Below are 21050 nucleotides of genomic sequence, written 5' to 3'. Positions count from 1 at the left end.
CGTCCCGCTCTCGTCTCGGGGCGTGTTAATGAGCTGCCGGCAATAGGCTGTAACGCGCGGCGGGGATGTCCATCCGCTCTGATAAGAGCCCTTATCAGGACCTGAGCAAATACAGCCCAGGAGTGAGGGGCCCAAAACTGCACCCAGGATTCGAGGTGCGGCCTCACCAGTGCCGAGTCCAGGGGGACGATCCCTGCCCCAGTCCTGCTGGCCACACTAGTGCTGATACAAGCCAGGATGCTGGTGGCCTCTTTGGCCACCTGGGCACACTGCTGGCTCATATTCAGCCGGCCATCGACCAACACCCCCAGGTCCTTTTCCGCCAGGCAGCTTTCCAGCCTGAAAAATGATTGAATAATAGCAGCAGCTCCAGAAATGTCACCCACTGAGCGAGCAAGAGTGTCAGGGCAGAAGGGGCTTTCCCCAGCAAGGCTGAGATTAATGCAAAGGTGAAACACAAGTTGTATCGCTCGCACGGAGAAGCCCAGGTTACCCCAAGACACTTACAGAGTTACTCCTGGGCACTAACTTGCAGCTGAGCCATTGGAATAGAGCAAACAGGGAAGCAAACAAGACTTCCAAAAAAGTTAGTAAGTAAAACAAGAAAGCAGGAGATTTGACCCTAAGGCTGACAAGAAGCATCTCCCAGCAGCCGCGGCCGCCGCAGCCCTCCCTGGGCACAGGCACCGCAGGGATGCCCTCGTGTTGGCATGGGCTGGTCGAACAGCTCCTGCATGCTGCCAGCAAGCTGTTTTCCACCTTTTTTATGGATGTTTGATCCTAATCAGATATTTCTATCTCCCGCTCCTTGACTTTTTCCTTATTGGCCTCTGGAGCACCTGCAAGATGGGAAATGTTTGTCTCCCAGCTGTAAGGTGTGAGTGGAGTTTTCTTTTCCCAGGAGAAATCTCAAAGCACATTCTCAGTAAAGAAAACACTAATATCCATGCTATCATGCACCTGTGCACACACATAAAATTTTACTGCAGTGAATGTGTCACTTCTAGTGCCTATTCCCAGCGTTATAAACTAGGATTAAGCTGGTGTAAAGCAAATATTAACGGTCAGGAAGATTGAACTCAACGAGCGGGTTCAACTCTTTGCTTTGAAAACAGATGATTTGCCATCATTCCAAGTGTGAAATTTGCCTCGGACTTTACTGGTAAGGCTGGCCTTCAGGAATCCCGGACCCTGGAGGTACGAGAGAAAGTCTGGAGAAAGGAAAACTTTCCCTTGGTTGAGGAGGATCAAGTTAGGGATCATTTAGACAAACTGGATACCCACAAATCTACGGGTCCCGATGGGATGCATCCACGAGTGCTGAGGGAGCTGGTAGATGTTATTGCCAAGCCACTCTCCATCATCTTTGAGAGGTCATGGAGAACAGGAGAGGTGCCTGAGGACTGGAGGAAGGCCAATGTCACCCCAGTCTTCAAAAAGGGCAAGAAGGAGGACCCAGGCTGGTCAGCCTCACCTCCATCCCTGGAAAGGTGATGGAACAGCTCATTCTGGATGCCATCTCTAAGCACGTGGAGGGAAAGTAGGTTATCAGGAGTAGTCAACATGGATTCACCAAGGGGAAATCATGCTTGACCAATCTGATGGCCTTCTACGAGGACATGACCAGCCGGGTAGATGAGGGGAGAGCAGAGGATGTTGTCTACCTTGAATTCAGCAAGGCTTTGACACTCTATCCCACAACATCCTCATAGGAAAGCTCAGGAAGTGTGGGTTAGATGAGTGGACAGTGAGGAGGATTGAGAACTGGCTGAATGGCAGAGCTCAGAGGGTTGTGATTCCTTCCAAGCCTCAAACCGCTCTTCAGGAAATCCCTGGTGCTGCCTGGGGACCGGTTGCACACCTTGTCCAAAGGCAGGACTGCCATCTCCTGGGCAGCTGGGAAACTCGGTGTGCAACAGCCCCAGAAAACCATCCCAGAATAACTCAGAGGCCACATGGCTGAGAAGCCACTGGATGGCAGGTACTGCCCATGAAGAGAAACCCAGCCTTTGGGTACTTCAAAAGCAGCTGCAGGGTCAATTAACAGCTCCGTGGCCGACGTGTGTTTAACCCGTGCACTAAGCAGAGCACGATTCCCACCACTGGGTAATGCAATTTTGTTCTAATGCAAAAATTTGGAGGCCATTGTGTAGCTGAAGTCCCTTGAGAGTCAGCTGGGCCTGAACAGACACCCTTCGCCATCCCACGGCACCTTTGGTGCAGTTTCTTGCACGCCCTTTCTCAGTCTAAAAAATGAATGGTGACAGCTTCAGGATTCAAACAACATGTAATTTATACATAAAAGGGATCACTGAGGACCAAAAGTGACTGGAAAAGCCACGAAAATATCAAAATCAGCCAAGTCCTGCTCCTGTTTCTCAACAGAGATATTTTCCACAGAGACATGAAGACTTGTCAAACACAAAAGCTGCAAGTTTATATTTAAGGAGTGATAAAGTTTTCCATGTTATACATATTTGTAGGAACATAAAATTGACATCTTCTGATATCTTGGGTTACAGCTGAGGCCTGGGGACACAGCATGACAAAAGAGATGGGAAAACTCAGATATTTTCTGCCAGCTGGAACATGAAGTGTTGGAGATAAACATTCACCCACTGAAAAACTGGCTGAGATGGAAACCAGCTTTCAATTAGAAACTAGGGTTTGCAGGCTGGGAGCAGCAGCCACCAGCACGCTCGCTCCCAGGGACTCTCACTACCAAACCAAACAGGAAAACCAGAACCAAAGTCAATTTTAGAGCAGCAGCTCTAAATCTGTTCAGGCCAGCAGCCTCCCCAGCCTGCGTGCTGCTGGAGGGAGATCCTGTCTGAAGTTCTGGTTCAGCGTGTTAGATAAACAGAACAGATAAGGAGGCTTTTGAAACCAGTGTTAACTGCACCCCTCCGGCAGCACGGATGCGCGGGCAAGTGGACATGCTCTGTGTATACCTGATACATGACTTTTATCGTCGCTGAGCGATCGACCCCTTTACACCAGAGGAGAGAGCATCTGCTTACAGCTGAGCGATGCGTTTGCCCTGCGTGAGTCACATCTGCTCACTCTTTCCTGAGCAAAGAACTCCTCTTTCTAGTAATCTGCTTGGAAATGAAGAGAGTCACTTCAGAAGCAAAAATCATGCAAGGTGGCAATGCCTCTGTTGGTCTGAAAGACAGGGATATGGAGTCTTTCCCTGCGTCATTTAGGAAAAATGGAAAAGAATGAGCTTTTAGATCTGGGAATTCACTTTTTTTTTCCTGTGCTCAGCTTCAGCTTTTGTAAAGCAATGGGCAGTGTGAGGAAGCAGGTGCTTTGCCTCCAGGGAAAGCCCTGAGGGCTGTCAGGCTTCTCTCCAGATCAGCTCAAAGGTCGATACCACCTCTGCACTGCACTGTCCTCAGGCAGGACGCTTCAGTCTGCTCCTATCCTGCAGTCCAGGAGTGACTTGCAGAGAGAAAACACAGCACCCATCAGAGGCAAAACCACCACTGTGCGCTGAGGGAGAAGGTGCAGCAGAGGCAGCCACGGTGTGACATCTCCAGCAGCAGGAAGGAAGCCAGCCAGCAGCAGGACGAGCCACGAGCGAGGGCTGCAGTGCTCACTTGCTGCACCTCGCAGGTGACAGCCGCAAGAACAACAACATAGTACCCAGAACAGTGTTGAACTATTTTGGCTGAATTATATAGGGGAGCTGCTTGGTGTTCAAGGGTGTAATCTCTGGATTTAAACACGACTAGATGGGGTCACCAAAGGAGGGATTTCCATTTTCTCTGACCGTACCTAAATACTGCAACATTTGGCAAACTCCCAGCTCCACTGGTGTTAGTTTCCTCCTGTCAGGTTGGCTCCTTGCTCCTCTGAACCCCTCTCTGCACCCAGTCCAGCCTGATCTCATCGCTCAGGGGCCCGGTGGCAAGAACGGGGCTCCAGAGATGAGAACAGCAGTGCTGCATGTGCTCTCTGTGGAAATATCACATCCAAAACAACTCCAGCTCATATTTGGCTTTTTAATGGCCACGTCACATTAATGGCCCCTAGCCACGCTGTGATCCGCAAAGGCACACGGACTTTCTTCCTCCTGCTACTTCCAGCCAAGGAACTTTCTGCTTAGAAGTTCCTCCAGGACACGAGTTTGCACTCTGCGCTGTTCTGTGATTCTGATCGTCCTGTACCCGACCCTTCTCTGTACTTGCAGCCTCTCCCAACCTTGTACACTGCGTGATAAAATAACAGAATTAAGCTGTTCTCTAAAACCAGTTCCTCATGAACCCTTCTCCACCCTGACTCCCCCTCCAATAAACTGCCATGTTCTATTTAGCGAGCCCTTACCTACCTCAGCATTCGTACACACTGCTCTGGAAGTCATGGAACATTTGAAACAACCAGATTAACTTTCAGTGACGCAGCATCACGCTTCACCACGTTTTTCATGCATTTCCCCTGTCCTTCCCATGTGCTCAGGTGAAAGGAGCTTGGGTAGAGTCAGGTGGCCAAACATCAACCCAGTGAGACTGAGGTTTTGCTGGCTGGAGGAGGTGGAGAGGTCCCACCCTCCAGGGCCTGGTACAGCTCCAGCTGCTCGTGAACTCCCAGGGAGCAGGTACATCTCCCCGTGCTTTCCCTGATGGCTGGCAGGGTGGAGCAGGGGGGACGTTTGCTGTTATTGCCTGCTCTCTTCAGTGCTAGATGAAGCCTCTGGGATAAAGCAATAACTCCTATGTTGATGTTTTATGCAGTTAGGCTTTTTCAGTGGAGATTCATAATGGAAGGACAGAACATTTATATTCCAGGTTGTACAAAGGCTGTACCCAACTTTATGGTAATTTGGGGAGTTGAATTTATCCCACGCAGCTCTAGTTTGCCAAGGCTGCTGCTCTTCATCCTGAAGCAGCCACAGCAAGGCTGTACAACGCAGCCCTATTCCTCAGTGCCACGAAGCAGCAGCGATTCAGGATCACTCGAACATACTTCTTTAATGCACAAATCTGCTTCCCTAATCACTGAGAAAGGGGTTAGAGGGAGCTCGTATTTTTGCTGTGACTGCTGTTGGCAGGCAGTGCTTGAGCTGCTGCCTCTCTGATCCCCAGTAAACACTTACAACACAAAACCTCCACATACACCGTTTCTTATAAAGAAAAAAAAAAAAGAAAACCACAAAAAAACAAACCCACAACTCTCAACTTTTTATCTTTCTTCCTTTCACAGGAGCAGCACCCACGGGGTGCCCGGGCCCCACCGCACCCAGAGCCCCGGGGGCAGCGGGCACGGCGTCTGCCGCACACCTCGGGACCACAAGGCGCGGCGAACCGCCTCCACGCCGGCCCCTCGGAGCACCGGAGCCTTCCCCGGCCCGTCACCGCGGCGCCGCCACCCGGACCCGAACCGGCTGGCGCGGCGCCGCTGTGTGCCGGGGCCTCTCTGCCGAGCCCTGCCCGCCTCACAACACTGCCTGCACACACGGCCGGGGCCGCGGCCTCCCTCCTCACCCACCCCAGGGCCCGGCCCGCCGGAGCCGCCGCTTCGCCTGCCCGCGGGGCGGAGGGACCCGGCCCGCCGGGGCGAGCACAGCGCTGAAGGGACGCTCCGGTGGGGCCCGAGCCGGGCCCGCGCTCCCCGACGGGCAACCACCACCGAGGCGCAAGACCCCCACAGTCCCACAATGCCCCGCGCGCCCCTTCCCCTTTAAGCGCCGGTGGGCGGCACGAGCCGACCGCGGAGGACAAAGCCCGGCGCGCGGCCCCGCCGCGGTACCCGGATGGGCGGGGGGGCGTGGCCGCGGGACCGCGCTCCGATTGGCCGCCGCGGGAAGGGGGGCGGGGCGGATAACGGGGACACAAAATGGAGTCGCGCTCTCTGCCACTTACATAACGCGACCTCTCACCTCGCGCGCGGGGCAGGCGAGCTTGCTGCGCCGGCGGGGCGGGGCGAGGCGGCGCGATTGACGGGCCGCGCAGCCAATCAGAAGCCGGAAGCGCCGGCGGCCCTCCAGTAGGCTCCCGGGACCGCGGCGGCGGGGGCGGGCCCTCCGGGGCGGGGAGGCAGGTTAGGGTGTGCGCGGCGAGGCTGGGCCCGCCGCCCGCCCGGCAGGGGGAGGGGAATCTCCCGCCATTTTTCAATCCTCCCGCCCAGGTCCCGCCGCCGCCGCCGGGGTCGTTGCGTGGATTCGCCGGCTTCGGCCGGGCCCCCGCCTCGTCCCGCCATGGCGCCGCTGCTGGGCCGCAAGCCCTTCCCGCTGGTCAAGCCGCTGCCGCCGGGGGAGCCCGGGGAGCGGTTCATCATCCCCCACACGCAGGAGGCCTTCCGCACCCGCGAGTATCCGCTCGGCCCAGGGGCCGCGGGGGGACGGGGACGGGGCGGCGGGGAGGGCTCCGCCGGCGCCGCTGACACCTGCTGTGGCGGCCGCCCCCGGGCCAAGCGGGACCGCCGCTGCTGGGCGCAGAACTGGCCTCTGTGGCGGCACCGGCTGTCTGAGGGGGCGGCGGGGCAGAACAAAGCGGGAGCGGGGCCGTTCGGCTCCTCCGGCGCCGGTTCCTTGTGGGAAGGGCCTGGCCTGTGGCGGGGGGGGGCCCGGCCCGCGCTGCCCCGGGCCCGGCCGTGGCGCCGGCGGGCGGTGGTTCCCTGGCACGGTTCTGACCCGCCTTCCAGCGCGGTTCCAGGCAGGGGGGAGGCGGGAGCGGGGTCAGCGGGTCCGCGGGGCTGCTGCACTCTGAGGCGGCGCGGCCGCTGGAAGCAAGTAACGGGTAAAGGGTACCGGGAACTGGCTGCATGTGCAACAGATACCGGTAAACGGAGGTTGTTTAATGCAATTAGCGCAGGAGCAGTCCTGGAGGGGGGTTGCAGCACCGATTTGGGGTGCGTATCCCGTGGGTGAGGGGTGGTGGTGAAACTGGAGACTCCCACGAGGAGGAGAATAAAATAGTGACAGAAGCAGCTCGCCCGTGGCCAGCCCAGGTTTTCAGTGAGTATCTTCTGGGCTGCTTTTGCGTGAAAAAACATTTTTTTTTTGTTTTTTATTGATTCCACAAGAGTCAGCGTGTGACAGTCCCTGGGCGGCAGGAAGTGGAGGTGGGCAAGGCAGGTAACTGTCACAGACGGCGTGCGGCCACGAAGGCAGAGCTGCTGTTCAGGTCCCACGTAGGGCTGGAGGGGCAGGACTTCTGCGCTGTAACCTGCAAACTGCTGCTTCAGGAGGCAGGTTTGTTTCTGTTATGAGGATTGAAATGTGAGGAATTGAGGACTGAAGGAAGGAGTGGAAGTGAGGTGGGAATGCGTGAACATAGGAACATACTTGGGAGATCTTGGTGGCACAGAGACAAAGGGAGTCCAGAACTTCTACAAACCCCTGTATCGGAGAGTGTCTTGTTACTTCAGTATGAAGAAAAGCCAGTGAAAGCCCCTAGGAAGGATTAGGTAGTTTTTGAAGAGGAAATGCATATCTGAGTGCAGGTAGGCATTGCTGATGCATTCAGCCCAATAAAAGGAGATTGGGTAGTGTTTTAGATACTCGCTTCTTAACGGTATTTGAAATTCAAGCATTCAGTCTGTGACTCAAAAACCTGCTATTGTGGTGTGTGCAAACTGAAAGTAGCTCAGTCATCCATTTGACTGGGCAGAGACCTGTTCTCTGTCTTTCCCTTCAAGGAGCGATCAGTGATCAAAAAGGCAGAGTTTAATCCTAATTATTGCTTTTGTGATGGAGGATGTGACTTTAAGGTTCATCTACCTTGTAGGAACAGCACAGAGGAGTTCAGGGGCACCTTCTGAGAGCACCAGTCTGTTGGTGTCACTTGTGGATCTGTGAGTAGATGGAGGACACGTTTCTGCAGACACTTGGGTGGTATTATTGTTAAGGAAAAAAGGATGGTTTCTTATCCTTGGAGGGGATGGCATTAACTGCAGGCTCAGCAGGAGAGAGGAAGCCAATGCAAGGACTGAGGTTCTAGAGGGATGCTCTTCTCTTGGAGAAAGTACTGCATGGGATGCCGTGGGAGGCGGACAGCCCAGCGTGTTCTAGAAAGTTCATCTCGGCGGATAGACGTCATGAAGCTAAAAAGAGAAACTAAGTAATGTTGGGTTTCTGTCTTGCTTTGTTGACTGTGTATAATATAAGCTGGGCAAAAAGTGGAACAGAAAATTGCAAGTGAGTCAATAAGCTGAAGGGACATGTTACCTAAGGAAGACTTGGAGAGGTTTTTTTGGTCACTTCTGTTTGTCCTAGATAGTGCAGAGGAATGGCTTTTGTGGATGGGATTGGCCTGTGGAGGGGGCGTGTCAAGAGGTACCTGAGTCTTCACCCAGACCGGCGCTTGGTGTCGTTTTTGCCAAGGCCTGGCAGAACATGGTCTCCTAAACTTTTCTTATTCCACCTTGAAAAACTATTGATCAGCTCTTCCCCTAAAGGGTGTAGAGGTTCTTATACTGCACAGCTACAAATTAGGTATTTGAAAGACATAAAAAGTTCCTAAGACTCTTTTATTTTCTTTTTGTTGGGATTTGCAGCTGTAGATTGGGTTGAATAAAAAATGGAGATTGTATTGTATATGAGGAGAGATGTCTGCCCCATGGGCGTGTGTTAAGGCAGTGTCTAGCAGCAGTGGACAGCTGGGTAGGCTGGTCATCAGAGCTCGGGTGTTTATTTGGGTCTGATGTTTATTTGTAGCTTTATGTGGCTTCCTTTGACAGCCAAATCCCCCCAAAACCTTTTAAGAGAAGCCACGCTATGTAGAGCCCGTTGCATCCCAGTGAAGCCTTGGGCTTCTGGTGCCTGATGTGGAGTGAGCCTGGCTAATTGTGTGGGCGTGGGGATGGGGGCTTCGCTGGGCAGACAGGGATAGACTTGGCCTTGCAGGAGCTCTGTGGGATCTGCTGTGAGATACGTGAGGTGTCGGGCAGATGCTTCACGTGTGGTACGCTCTTGTCTGGTTTGTGTCACCTGTGCACGTGGGGGGAAAGGGGAGGGTCTGTGGCGCGTTTACTGAGCGTTTGACATCTACCAAACACCCAGTTTGTTCCCTGGTGAGCAGGTTAGCGCGTGGGACTGCTGCAGCGTGTGTTCTGCTTCACCAGCTGCGCTGGAAAACTGCGCTGCCAGCTCAGGAGAGATGCTCTGTTCAGAGAGCTGACCAGCCTGGGCTGGCGAGAAGGGACTATGCCAGCTAAAGCTTCCCTTCGGCCATCAGTGTACGGTTTTGGGAAACTGTGTTGCGTTCCTGTGCAGATAAAAGCTTGTTGCCTGTCTTTGGTTAGTGTTTTTGTGCAGTAAGCAGCACAGAGAACATGAGGAATCGGGCTGCGTTTGGCATGCAAGTTAAAGGCTGTCGTTCAGCCAGTTAAACTCTGGCTGGAAGATGGCAGCACCAAGGCATGGTCGTGTCATGCACTGCAGTTCTAGGAAAACTTTGCCACCCACCCAGGGGGTAGTGTCTTATAAACGTACCAACCTTCCTGCTAAGCTTGCTCCCTTAGCTAATGCAAGTGGAAACAATTAGGATACTCTAAAGCTGTTTTGGAGTTGATATTAATTTCTGGGAGAGCATCAATAACCCAGGAAGAAGCAAACTGTGTGTCCTCTTAATAGTCATCTTGTGCAGTGGTTAGCTTGTTTACTTTTAAACATTTTTCTTTAAAAGGGTCCCTTGTTTTTCAAGGACCCTTTGTAGCTTTGTTTTCTGCCTTTTAACATTAAGTGATCTTCAGTGTGATGCGAACAGATGTGATGTATTAACTGTTACGCAGCGGGTAGTCATCTGTTTAATTTAGCATGTGTGTTATTCATGGCTTTTTGGAGAATGTTCACAAGTAGCTGGTGTCCAAGGTTTTTTTATTTATTATTGTTTTGGGAATTTGTGGCAATGGCAGCTCCAACTGTGTAGAGAGATGGGTTGGTTATGGCATACCAGTGAGCCCTCACTTGTAGTCCAGAATCAGACCTACTGAACTGTCTGAAACTTCTTGGGTTTGTTTCCAGTCTGAGTGGAAAGGACAAATAGCGTATGTGTAGTGGAAAGTCTGAGCTATAGTAAACTTTGCAAAAACATCCTCCTGCGTTTTGGCTTTGTGCTGGCCCCAGGAGTTCAGAGCAGAATCTGGCTTGGGAGCTTATGGGGGAGCACAGAGGCAGGGTGGGCACTGTGGGCATGAGTCTGGAGCGAGGAGTGTGGCCAGGGGTCAGTGTTAAGTGAGCTGACCAGCTGTAGGTGGAATTAAATTGCATTTGAGAGGCAGAGCTGAGGAACAGGGAAACTGCTATACCTGGTGCTTTTAAATTTGGTAGTGTTCTGAAAAATATGGGTCCTGATGTCGTGGGATTAAGCTTGTTCTCATAGGTGTGTACAAGGAGGGGAAAATTCTTGTGGATCTTCCTGCAAATAGGGGAAATGGTGTTAGGAGAAAAGGTATCTTTCAATTATTTTTCAGCTGGAGATCAGCACTTTACTCTCCTTGCGGAAAGGAAAGGGATCTCCTCACAGGTCTAGAGAGAAGAAAGTTGATAAATGTAGGAAGGAAGTAGATCATAAGTTTATTTCCCAGCCGTATCTCAAATATTTGTTTGTAGTTAGGCTACTGAAGGTTTATTAAGGCAGTGTCCTGAACCCTTGAGAAGTGTGTCTTCTTTAGCACTCTTGTTACAGCAGCTGTGAGTCCTTCGTGTCTAGGTGGTGTCCACGGATGCGCAGAGGGAAAGCCTGGTGGAGAGGGGAGGTGGGGTTGCTGAATGAAGCTGAAGACCACTGTTGCTTGTGTGTTTAGGCTCCTGTCTACTGCGAGGGTTGAATTTGCTTTTAACTCTTCCTTTTGTGAGAAGGGCATAGGAAGGAATAGTATTATGGTTGCAATTTAGCCATTAAAGTGGTTAATTGCTGTAAATACAAGGAGGACACCTGGTTTCTTGTTTGAGGACTCCTGGTTTCTTGTTTGATTTTTTTTTTTTTTTTTTTTTTTTTTCCCATCCCAGCTCAGTATCACTACAAAAATCTCTTAAAATCACAATTCTGGTCTGGTCGGTGGTGCTGTGCGGATGAGCTCCACTGTAAGCTGTGGTTACTCCTTGCCACTGCCCCACCTCAGCAACAGTGCTTCCTGCCCTGTAGCACCTCGCATTTCTATGGAAACTTAAGCATCTCTGAAACCTCAGGGAGGGGTAAGAATTTGCCAGAGGGCTCAAAACTTGCTGGGGGGGTAACTTGTCAGATCACTGTTCATCTGCTGAAGAGCAGGAGACTCCATAAGCAGGACAAGCTGGGGAACTGCAGGATTTCTCCTTGGTTTTAAGACCTGCTCCAGGTGGAGGGAATGCTGTTGGCACTGGGAGCCTCCTCCAGAGGTGGCTTTATTCCTGGCTTCTGTTCTTGTGTAGCACCCTGTGGCTGTGACATACCTGTGTGTCAACGTCCACAGTGCAGCTTTTGTACCTTGTTGTGCTTTACCTCGGGGCTGTGAAGAAATGTCCAAGAAAATCGGCTTTGTTGGAATTCTGTCTTGGCTTCCTAATAGGAATCTTTAAAAATTAATAATAATAATAATTAAAAAAAATAGGTTAGTTGCATTAAAGTTTTCTTGAAAGACAAAGCATATGCAGGATACGATGAGTGATTTGCTGTGGCTGGTGGCTCTGCCTTCACAGGAGTGTGGAGCAATCTGCTCGTTTCCACAGAGACTCTCATAATTAGCACTTGTGCTGCAGCAGGCTGAGCTTCTGTAGTTGTTACAAGTATGCTTTGTACTCTGTGCTTGCTTTTCTGCTGGAGAGCACGCTGAAGGAGAAGGGAAAGATGCTTCTCTTGCCTCTTACGATTTCTCCACTTAAATTACCATCGGTAAGCATATGGCAACTTGAGCAGGCTGCCACGGGGTAAATTGGTATGGATTTACACTGCCAGCTTCTCTGATAATTGTGCCTGTACATGTTCTATCCATAGAAAGTATGAAGTGGCTTATATCTGTTTACGCTGACAGTTAATTACCGCTTAGGTGGAATGGGTAAAGCGTAGCCACAGATGCTTACAACAGAGCAGCTAATGCTGTAATTCATAATGCTGTCTGCACCGCGGCGACTCGCCTCTGCACCCATTAATCCTAACGGCCAGAACGACCTCACCTTGAGGCTGGTGGTGGTACGGGAAGCAGGTGATGTAGTCGGTGAGAAAGGTCGTCATGTTGTGCGAACATAGGGGTCTGCTCGTGATGGAAGCCAAAGGGAAGGTGGCCTTTCTAGTGATTCCAGTTTCAAAGCTTTTGGGTTTTTTCTTCAAAAGATTGGGGGTACTGGGTAGACTGGTAATTTGCATCTAGAGTTTGTAACACCACCCTAAGACATTAGTAGTTGTAGTTCCTCAGTGGTTGTTGGGCATTTAGCAGCAGTCCGTGCCATGTCTCCTGCATGTGCCTGTGATATTATTTGTGCTGTTTTCTAATGAATCACACTGGAAAAGCTGCAAAGTAACTTAGCAATGCCATGAAACCTTCAGCTGCATGTATTCCCCGTGCGCAGATCAGCTGAACTGAGGGTGCTGTGGCACCTTCTCTATGCCAGGGTGGAACAGGACGGGCATTTCAGCTGCAGGAAGCTCCGGTGCATCCTGGTCTGAAAACCTATCCCATTTAATGCAGCACCTCCATGGTAGATGCAGCATCAAACTGTACTGTAGCGATCCTCAGCCTTTGTGCACTCCAATAGGAAGGGTTTAATTGAATTTGATTGTCTTGTGCTGCTGTGATTATGCTCTCCACTGCATAAATCCTGTTTTCCTGAGCTGCTGCTTCTCCAGAGAGTATGAAGCACGTTTAGAGAGGTACAGCGAACGCATATGGACGTGCAAAAGCACAGGAAGCAGCCAGCTGACGCACAAAGAGGCTTGGGAGGAGGAGCAGGAAGTTGCTGAGCTGTAAGTACCAGTGAAGAAATTGGTATCTGTCTATCTTGGGGGCAGAAGAGTGGACTTGGAAGTAGGATGTGATTGCTAGTTTATGAGGTGCGCTAAGTAGCTTTGTACTGGCTGGGGATTCTGGAGTTGAAGGCAAATGAAGTCCAAATTTGATGCCATCATTAATGCAGTTGAGTAATGTACTTATTTAGTGCTGTATCTTGGTATTACTTGAACCAAAATAGATCAGCGTATGATACTTGGCATATTTTAAAGCCCCTTGAGTAATGGGAATTTTTCAAACTAAATCTTGAAGGAGCTAAAGTAAAAATATAGTAAAAAGAGGCTGTTGAAGTGTTTCACATCAGCCAGGTCCACAGCTGTAATTGTTTTTTCCACATCTGCATTGGAATCAGTTGTTGTACTAAATAAAAAAATATTTTGGAGTGAGATTTTGGGGATCTGCTCTACTTAAAGCAATAAAGAACAAAGGGAAACCAGCAAGAGTCAGTACTCTGTTCAGACCACCGGTGTTCCTCCGGGCTGCCGTGTCCCTGACCTCCCCCTCTAGCACACAGCACAGGCCCCGAATCCTTGGTTGAGTCCAGCGCGACCCTTGCCATAGAAGTGAATTTTCTGTAAAGGTGCAAGTCCTCGGCTCAACCAACACATAGAACTCACTTTGTGATCACCAAATTGTAGCAATTATGCTGAACAAGTGGCATGTTTCGCTGTGAACTGATGACTTGGACTTCTGTGACTTTTTTTTTCCCTGGATTTGAACTGGGGAGTTTGTCAGCAGTACTACCTAAGAGGTGAAGTTTTATGTGGCCTCTCTTTTGTGAAGAATCCACGTTTCTGATTCATTGGCAAAAGAGTTAATAGCCTTAGCCTAAGGAGAAATTCCCCATCATTTGAGGTTAATCACATCCTTAAAGGCAACAAATAAGAAACCTGTTTGCTATTACTGCTTATTTCTGTGAGGGCTGAAGCACTACTGTCTTCAGTCTTTCCTCCTTGATGTTCTTGTTCGAGAGGAGGGTGCAGAGCCAGCTCCATAAATTTATAATCCTGAGGCAAAAACAGCTGGTCTGGTGTTGCTTGCTTTTGGTTGACCATGTGGGATTGGTTGGCCACTTCTGAAAACATTAAGAAATGTAAATGAAATCGAAATGGAAGATTTCTCAATAACAAATTTACCTATAGTCTCTCTAAATGTGGGAAAAAGACTCTGTGAAGTATTAAAAAGCTTCCCAGGCAGTTTGCTCGCTGCTTTAATACCTGACACTAGTCTGAATTAAAAAAAAGTTCATTTAGGTAGTTTGCTAAAGGGATAAATTTGTTCATGGCAGTTGTAGGACAGCAAATATATCTGAGGATTGTCAGCAATGGATCCCTGAGTCTGGGAAGCTAAAAGGGTTTTGGAAAAATGGAGTATTTTGTTTTTCCTTATGGTAACTTGAAACTGACTTGACTTTTTAGCCAGAAAGCTTTGTATTTTTTTCTTAGTACTCCTGTCAGCTAACTGACCTGATCTTTTAGAAAGGAAATCAGTCAAGTAAATTTGTAACAGTCCTTTCTCTTCTTTGAACGAAAAAGTTTGAAGATCGTGACATGGTGAAACACGCAAAATATTTTTCTCTGGAAAGATAATTTGTTTGTGTAAGCCTGCCTCTATCTTCTTTACTGTGTTAGCAATCTGTTTGGGAAGAAAGAAATGCTAAATGTTCATCATCATCGTGTTACTGTTGGAAGCAAAAATTTTCAAGTAACAAGCCCCAGAATAATGACGTGGTCTTGGTATATATTTAACATCTAATAGAGAGGCAGTAATAACCAGCAAGAAAGGGTTCACCGTCAGTGCTGCTCTTCCAGAAGCTTTATGGTGTTCCTTCTGGGAAGGACAAGTACAATTTGTATTGTCATGCCAATTAACACTTTGAGGGGGTGCTGGGGGGAGGGCACCAAAAAGCCCTGGGGTCTTTGCATGCTAATGTGGCATCTGCCTCAAACATTGTCCTGGCTGTTAATGTTCCCGGAATTGCAAAATGGGAGGCTACTTTGCATTTTGGCTTTTATTCCCTGAATAATGAAAACTTCTTGTGTGCTTGCTCAGCTTGAAGGAGGAGTTCCCCATCTGGTATGAGAAACTGGTGCTGGAAATAGTCCACCACAACACTGTGTCTTTGGAAAAGTTGGTGGATGCAGCTTGGCTGGAGATCATGACCAAATTTGCAGTGGGAGAAGAGTGTGACTTTGAGGTAAGGATCTGTTTTTCCCATTTTATCCCGTGCTTTTGCACAGAGCTAATTTTGGATATCTAAAGGCAGGAGATGGGAAGAATATGTTAGACACTACATTATCAGAAAGATGGTGAGAGTCTGTTTTCTACAGAATCCCAGTGATAGCACCAGCTTTTGAATGTGGGATGGTTCCATAAGCAGCAGCACGTGGATGACCTGTACTGATGGCAAGAGAAAAATGATCTATGTATGTGCATGTGGAAATAGAGATATATTTGTTATACTGCTTAAATATGTGATGGTCTGTGTATATATTTAAATAGGTATAAAAATACATATTTTAATTAAAAGAGATTAAAAATTATAATCTGCTGTAATCTTTTCACCTAACACATTCCCAGAAGGAGGAGTAGTCTTAAACTAATGTAGCTTGAAGTCAACTGCTTACAAATCTCTAATGATGCTCTAATGATTAGAAAATTCCCTCCAAAACTGGGAATGGTGGGGAAAACTCAAAACTTACTTAAAATAAGGGAAAGGTATGACATGTTCACTGTTAGCAATCTGTTTAGGGCATATTCTCTCAACTGGGGCTGCTGAGAGAACACACTTGCACCTTGCACACACCCTCTTTCCTTAGGCTGAGAAAGCAGCATTATTGAACACTGGTAAAACTTGTGGGTTGCAGTTCTCTCTTTCTTAGCAGTTTGTACAGAACTTCCAGGTCGGGTAGTAGAAAGAAATTAGGTAATTGTTTCATGAGAGGGATCATGAGCTTCTCTCAAGGAGGATGTCAATTAAGTGTTCTGCCAAATTACCGTTTGTAGTGGTCTTAGTTGCTTTTTTTCCTTCTTTGTAGTGTTAAAGCTCATTATTTCACGTGTCTTGCTCAGGTTCAGTTTTCATCAATATTTCCGTGCAGGTTGGTAAAGAGAAAATGTTGCCTGTGAAAGTTGTGAAAATACATCCCCTGGAGAAAGTTGATGAAGAGGCCTCTGAAAAGAAATCTGACGGAGCCTGTGATTCCCCATCCAGTGACAAGGAGAACTCCAGCCAGGCAGCCCAGGACAACCAGAAGGAAGCTCTCCTGAAGGAGGATGACAACCGGAGGGAAAGTATGAGTAAGTAGTAAGACAGCGTGCCGGTAGGTAGTATCTGGAAGTGAGTATTTGAATTCATGTACATCTTGGGCCTGGGCTGTGAATGCTGTGTGTGATGTTTAAACAGTGTGAGGTAATGAAAATCCCGAACCTGTCATTGTTAGTGGTGCAGCTTTGGTGGCAGCAGTGCTGTTGGCTTTCAGCTGTTCTTGCCTGTTTTAAAGCAGAAGGTGTGGTGTCATTCTGAGGTGTAATACCGAAAACTATGCATGAAACGTATAAAGTTTGGAAGTATAACAAGTATTAAAAAAAAAGGGGGGGGGGAACAGCAAAGGTTCATGCAGGATCAGAAAGTTCTGCTGTGACGTTCATCCTCAGAACAAACATCTCTACTTCTAAAGCCTGTTCTGCAGTCAGAGACAAGCTCTAATTCTCTTTCATGTCCCTGTTTGACATAAAAAATAAGTGTTTTTTTTTTATTTTGATTTATCCCCTTTCCAATTTTCAAATGCTGAGACAAAATTCATGCAGAAAAATGCATATTAATTTTTTTTCTAAGGGTTCAAAATAAAGCATGCTTTGAAACATTGTTCCCCTCTTTCCTATCTGTTTGCCCTTGCTGCAGAACTAAATAGTAGATGCCCAAGGCTTTTTTTGACTCTGAGAAGGTACTGTTGAAAGAAGAAAAAAAAAAATTAGTTTCATGTCCTGTGTAACTTCTTAAAAATGGAATTATGAGATTCTTTAAAAGAGTTTTTAAAGAGCTTTTTTAAAAACAAACAAACCAACCAACCCCACAGCATAACTCTAATCTGGACAGCTTAATTTTAAAGGCACATAAATGTAATAAACTGTTTACATTTGTAAATAGCCACTCCAGCATCTGGGGAAGGTGTATATAACCTCCTCTGATATGGAGAAGAGGAAACTCTGAAAACAGCCCAGCAAGCTAATAGCAAAGTCAGGAGTGGAAAACAAGTTTTACCAAGCTGTAATCCCAAGCTTAATGATTGTCCACTGTTTCTGATTGGTACTGGAAAAAGTTGTGAGCTGTGCAGAAACGATCTGGCCTTACACTCATCCTTTGGAACAGTAGTAGTGCTTGGAGAGGGACTAATGCATGCTTTTTTTTTTTTATTAAATGGAGTGGTAGTTCTCTCAAACTACCTCATAAAAGGCATGGGAAGTACCTTTTACTTTTAAAATGCTCATTGACCAAATTTACAGCAGCATTTTTGGGCTTGGATGTTGAGTAAAGTCTCCCATACTATTTTGTTCATTGGTGTGCAGTGTCCCAGCCAGCTGTGTGCAGCTGTGCTCTTGCTGGCGTTGCCAGGAGAGCACTCAGAGATTGGAAGAATACTGCAGGAGTGGGGATTCCTGTGCCTTTTTCATCTCTGACTCAGCTGATCATCTGGCCTGTGTTTAGTTATCTCTATAAACTGGGACTGTCCTACCCTTTCTGTAAAAGATGAACCTCAGCATTTTCAGATCAAAGGTGCTAGCAGAGTCATAATATAATCAGTAAAAGCAGTAAGCACTCGTTCTTTTAAATCTTCTTCTTGTACATATGCGTTTATTCAAAGGGTATTTTATTGCTAATGCTTTTATATTCTGGGTTATAATAGAACATAGGTTCATAGTAAACTCATTCCTGAATCTATATTCCAGAGTCCATTAAAATAACCACGTAGCATTGGTTACATTTATACAGCATGCTACAGAAGTAGTGAAGGCTTGCTTTCCTTTAGTGGGTTCAGGCCCTGACTTGGACGTGCAGGAGGCTGTGTACAGTATATGGAGGTACCTGGCCACACTTTGACTCTTTCTTTCTAATTATTTGCATACTTGACCACTGGTAATACGCGTTGAGGTCACTACGCAAGAGTGAGCATTAAGAAGCAACAACAGGGTCTGCGTAACTGTGTAACCTAAGAGCTGTATCTTTCTGTGCCCACACGAGGGGGCAGAGTTAACCTGAGCATTTTTACTAATACTTATGTCAAACTTGCTGATTTTGTTGGAGGAAAAAAGGAGCAGAGAAAGAGAGCTTCAGTCTGTCTGGTTGTTTGAGAACTTATCAAGATTTTTTTAATAAAGTGTGGAACCAGAGCAGGCAAAAGTTATGTCTCAGCCTGACTTCTGGTGAGAGGATTAGTCTCCTTTCACACATACTATGACTGTTACGAAATTCAGGGAGTTTTATTTTAAAGAAAAACTACTGTAATGAGTGATGCTTGGAGCAGAGGATTCTACATTGCATTATCTGAAATGTAGCACTAATGTGGGAAGTAGCTGCACGTTTATGTATGTAGTGCAGTGAGCCCGTAGCATCTGTGATCTGTTCCCTAACCAAGGTGACTGATTTTGGAAGGTGACAGGGGAGCAGAACTTGGTTTTGTACCATGTAAGCTATAATGCTGCTGAAGCTGAAATGCTTTAGGGCTTACAATGTGACAATGAGATATATATATATATATATTTTTAAAAGTCTGACTTTGGGTCCAGCATCTACTTGTATTCTGTGTATACTTAGCAGGTAATTATTCTCATCTATCATGCTCACTTTAGTGTTTTCTTTGAGTCACAGCCACAAACATAAAAACATTTGGGGATTGCTTTCTTCAGTAAGCTTGGATTTGGTCTTAAATGACAACATTTGCAGCCTGAATATAGAAATAATAGACTCAACACCAGCTGGCAAGAAGATGTGATGCCTTTGTACTTTTTCAGTTACACAGCTCTTGAGAATAAAAAGACTGGTTGTATGAGTATGCTTAAAATCTTCAGCTAAACTAGCCCATACATGGAGGGCTCCTAACTGTAAAATGCTTAATGGCCACCAAAGTTAAATGATTTTAAAAGTTACTTTAATTTAGAGTCAGTAATTCCTGCAGAATTATTTCAAATAGAGCATGGCAGAGACAGCTAGAGCTCTCGGCAGGAGCTCCCTAAGCAGGCTGCTGGTTAGGTTATGAAACTTGTCTCCCCTTCATGAATTTTATAGCCATTTTCTCCCTTTGCATAGGTGGTTGCAGCTTACTGTCTGTAGAGAGATGGGTTTAAATACTCCAAGTGGTCCTTTATACTCCTTGAAGGAGGTGTTACCTCCTACTTCAGAGCTGTTTAGGGACTCCATTCCCAGCCTGCATCTTCAGGATAATTTCTAAAACACAATCTGGGATTTTTTTCCTGATGTTCTAGTTTAACCAAACACTGTATAGATAGCAAGGGTTGGGATGCCCAGTCCAGTGATGGTCTGGTTTCTCTAACCTTTTTTTTTTTTTGAGCTCTAATACTAAGACACTTAATGTCTTACCTTGCTTTATCAGACGATCGAGCACGCAGGTCTCCTCGGAAGCTTCCCACATCTTTGAAGAAGGAAGAAAGGAAGTGGGTTCCACCTAAGTTCCTGCCACACAAATATGATGTCAAGCTGAAAAATGAAGATAAGGTGAGTTGTCCACTTGAATCCTTTCTATTATCACATGAATATGCAAGTTTAAGTAATCACTGTCGGTGTGTCTATACAGCACAATGTAGTACTTTCTGTTGGAGTCTGGTGTTGGAAGCAGGATGGCTGTAGTTGTCTGTGAGGCCGACTAGCCTGGCTGTTTCTATATATAATTGGATTTGTGTGTGAAGACACCTGACAATTCCCTGGTACCACAGACAGAGTCACAGTGCTGCAGCACCTTTAGAGTGGTTGCTGTTAACTGGCTAATCTCTGGTCAGGCAGTTAGTGAAAGTTGGTTAGAGGTAGACTAGTTAAATCATAAGCTCTTGTTGCTGCTCTTGTTCTAACTGAGCTTCTCTGAGAGTTGTAGGTAGCTGTGCTTCGGAAAGCTCTTGTAGCTGCAGCACTGCTGTGTGCTTTTCGTCATCTGTTTGCTAATTTGACGAGAGAGGCAGTGCTGACCTCAATTTAATGAATACCACTTGCAGAGAGTAACTCCTCTGGTCTCAGGGGAAAAAATCAAAACAAAATAAACATTAATATGTAAAAGCTTTTAAGTTAGTAGCAAGCACAAGCCAGAGGAAGGTCAGGGATAAAGCTTTGGGCTTTGGCAAGAAATCTGCAACGTAAACTAACACTTTTTACTTTTTTGGCTAACTGAATCTCCTACCAGTCTCTGTTGTGCATCTCAGTTCTGCAAGTTGTGTTTGGTTTGTTTTGAGTCTTTACAAGAGAGCTTTGAAAGAGCAAAGAGTTTGTAGACATGAAGCACTACAATGGTCCTTGCTCCCTTTAGCCGTATGATATGTATTTATAACGTGGTTAGAAGTTAAATGTTAACAGCCTGTCTGTTTGTTATCTCCAAGATCATCAGCAACGTACCAGCAGATAGCTTAGTCCGTACAGAGCGTCCTCCCAACAAGGAGATCCTGAGGTACTTCATCCGTCACAACGCGCTACGGGCCGGCACGTGTGAGAATGCCCCGTGGGTGGTGGAGGATGAGTTAGTGAAGAAGTACTGTCTCCCCAGTAAATTTAGTGACTTCTTGCTTGACCCACATAAGGTAAGAATTCCTAAAATTACCTCCTTTGCTTTCTCACCCATTCCCCGCCTTTAAACGGTCTTGGCAGAGACTTCAGTGTGCCAGTTGGGTTTTGGTGCTCCCAAGCTTACATCAGCTTAGAGAGATGCAGAGCAGGAAGGCCCGCTCTTTTGAGAGGTGACACAGCCTGAATGTCTGAAACAGGGGTCTGCTTTGAAAATTGGAGGTGTAACTACCTTTTCGTGATTTTTTCCTTCTTGTCTACAAGTAAAGACATGATTTCCTGGTGTAAGACAAATAGAGGAGCTGTAGTCCTTACTGTAATGTCAGTTATTGGGCCCTTT

At 47.4% G+C, this 21050-nt stretch overlaps 1 protein-coding gene across 1 annotated transcript in view; it reads left to right on the top strand.

Moving 5' to 3' along the window:
- The first annotated feature begins 6046 nt into the window (after positions 1-6046).
- The window catches only part of BAZ1B (bromodomain adjacent to zinc finger domain 1B), a 42416-nt gene continuing 27412 nt past the window's right edge, over positions 6047-21050 (top strand). Inside the window, exons 1-6 of the mRNA XM_068415395.1 lie at positions 6047-6312; positions 12768-12884; positions 14980-15124; positions 16029-16227; positions 19539-19660; positions 20530-20727. Of these exons, the coding sequence (XP_068271496.1) occupies positions 6200-6312; positions 12768-12884; positions 14980-15124; positions 16029-16227; positions 19539-19660; positions 20530-20727 (894 nt within the window). The 5' untranslated portion in view covers positions 6047-6199. The remainder of the gene's footprint in view (positions 6313-12767; positions 12885-14979; positions 15125-16028; positions 16228-19538; positions 19661-20529; positions 20728-21050) is intronic.

This window comes from Nyctibius grandis, chromosome 18 (assembly GCF_013368605.1).
Source record: "Nyctibius grandis isolate bNycGra1 chromosome 18, bNycGra1.pri, whole genome shotgun sequence".
In the NCBI taxonomy this organism is placed as follows: Eukaryota; Metazoa; Chordata; class Aves; order Nyctibiiformes; family Nyctibiidae; genus Nyctibius; species Nyctibius grandis.
Note: the sequence above shows the minus strand (reverse complement) of the source record. Positions and strands in the feature narration are given on the sequence as shown.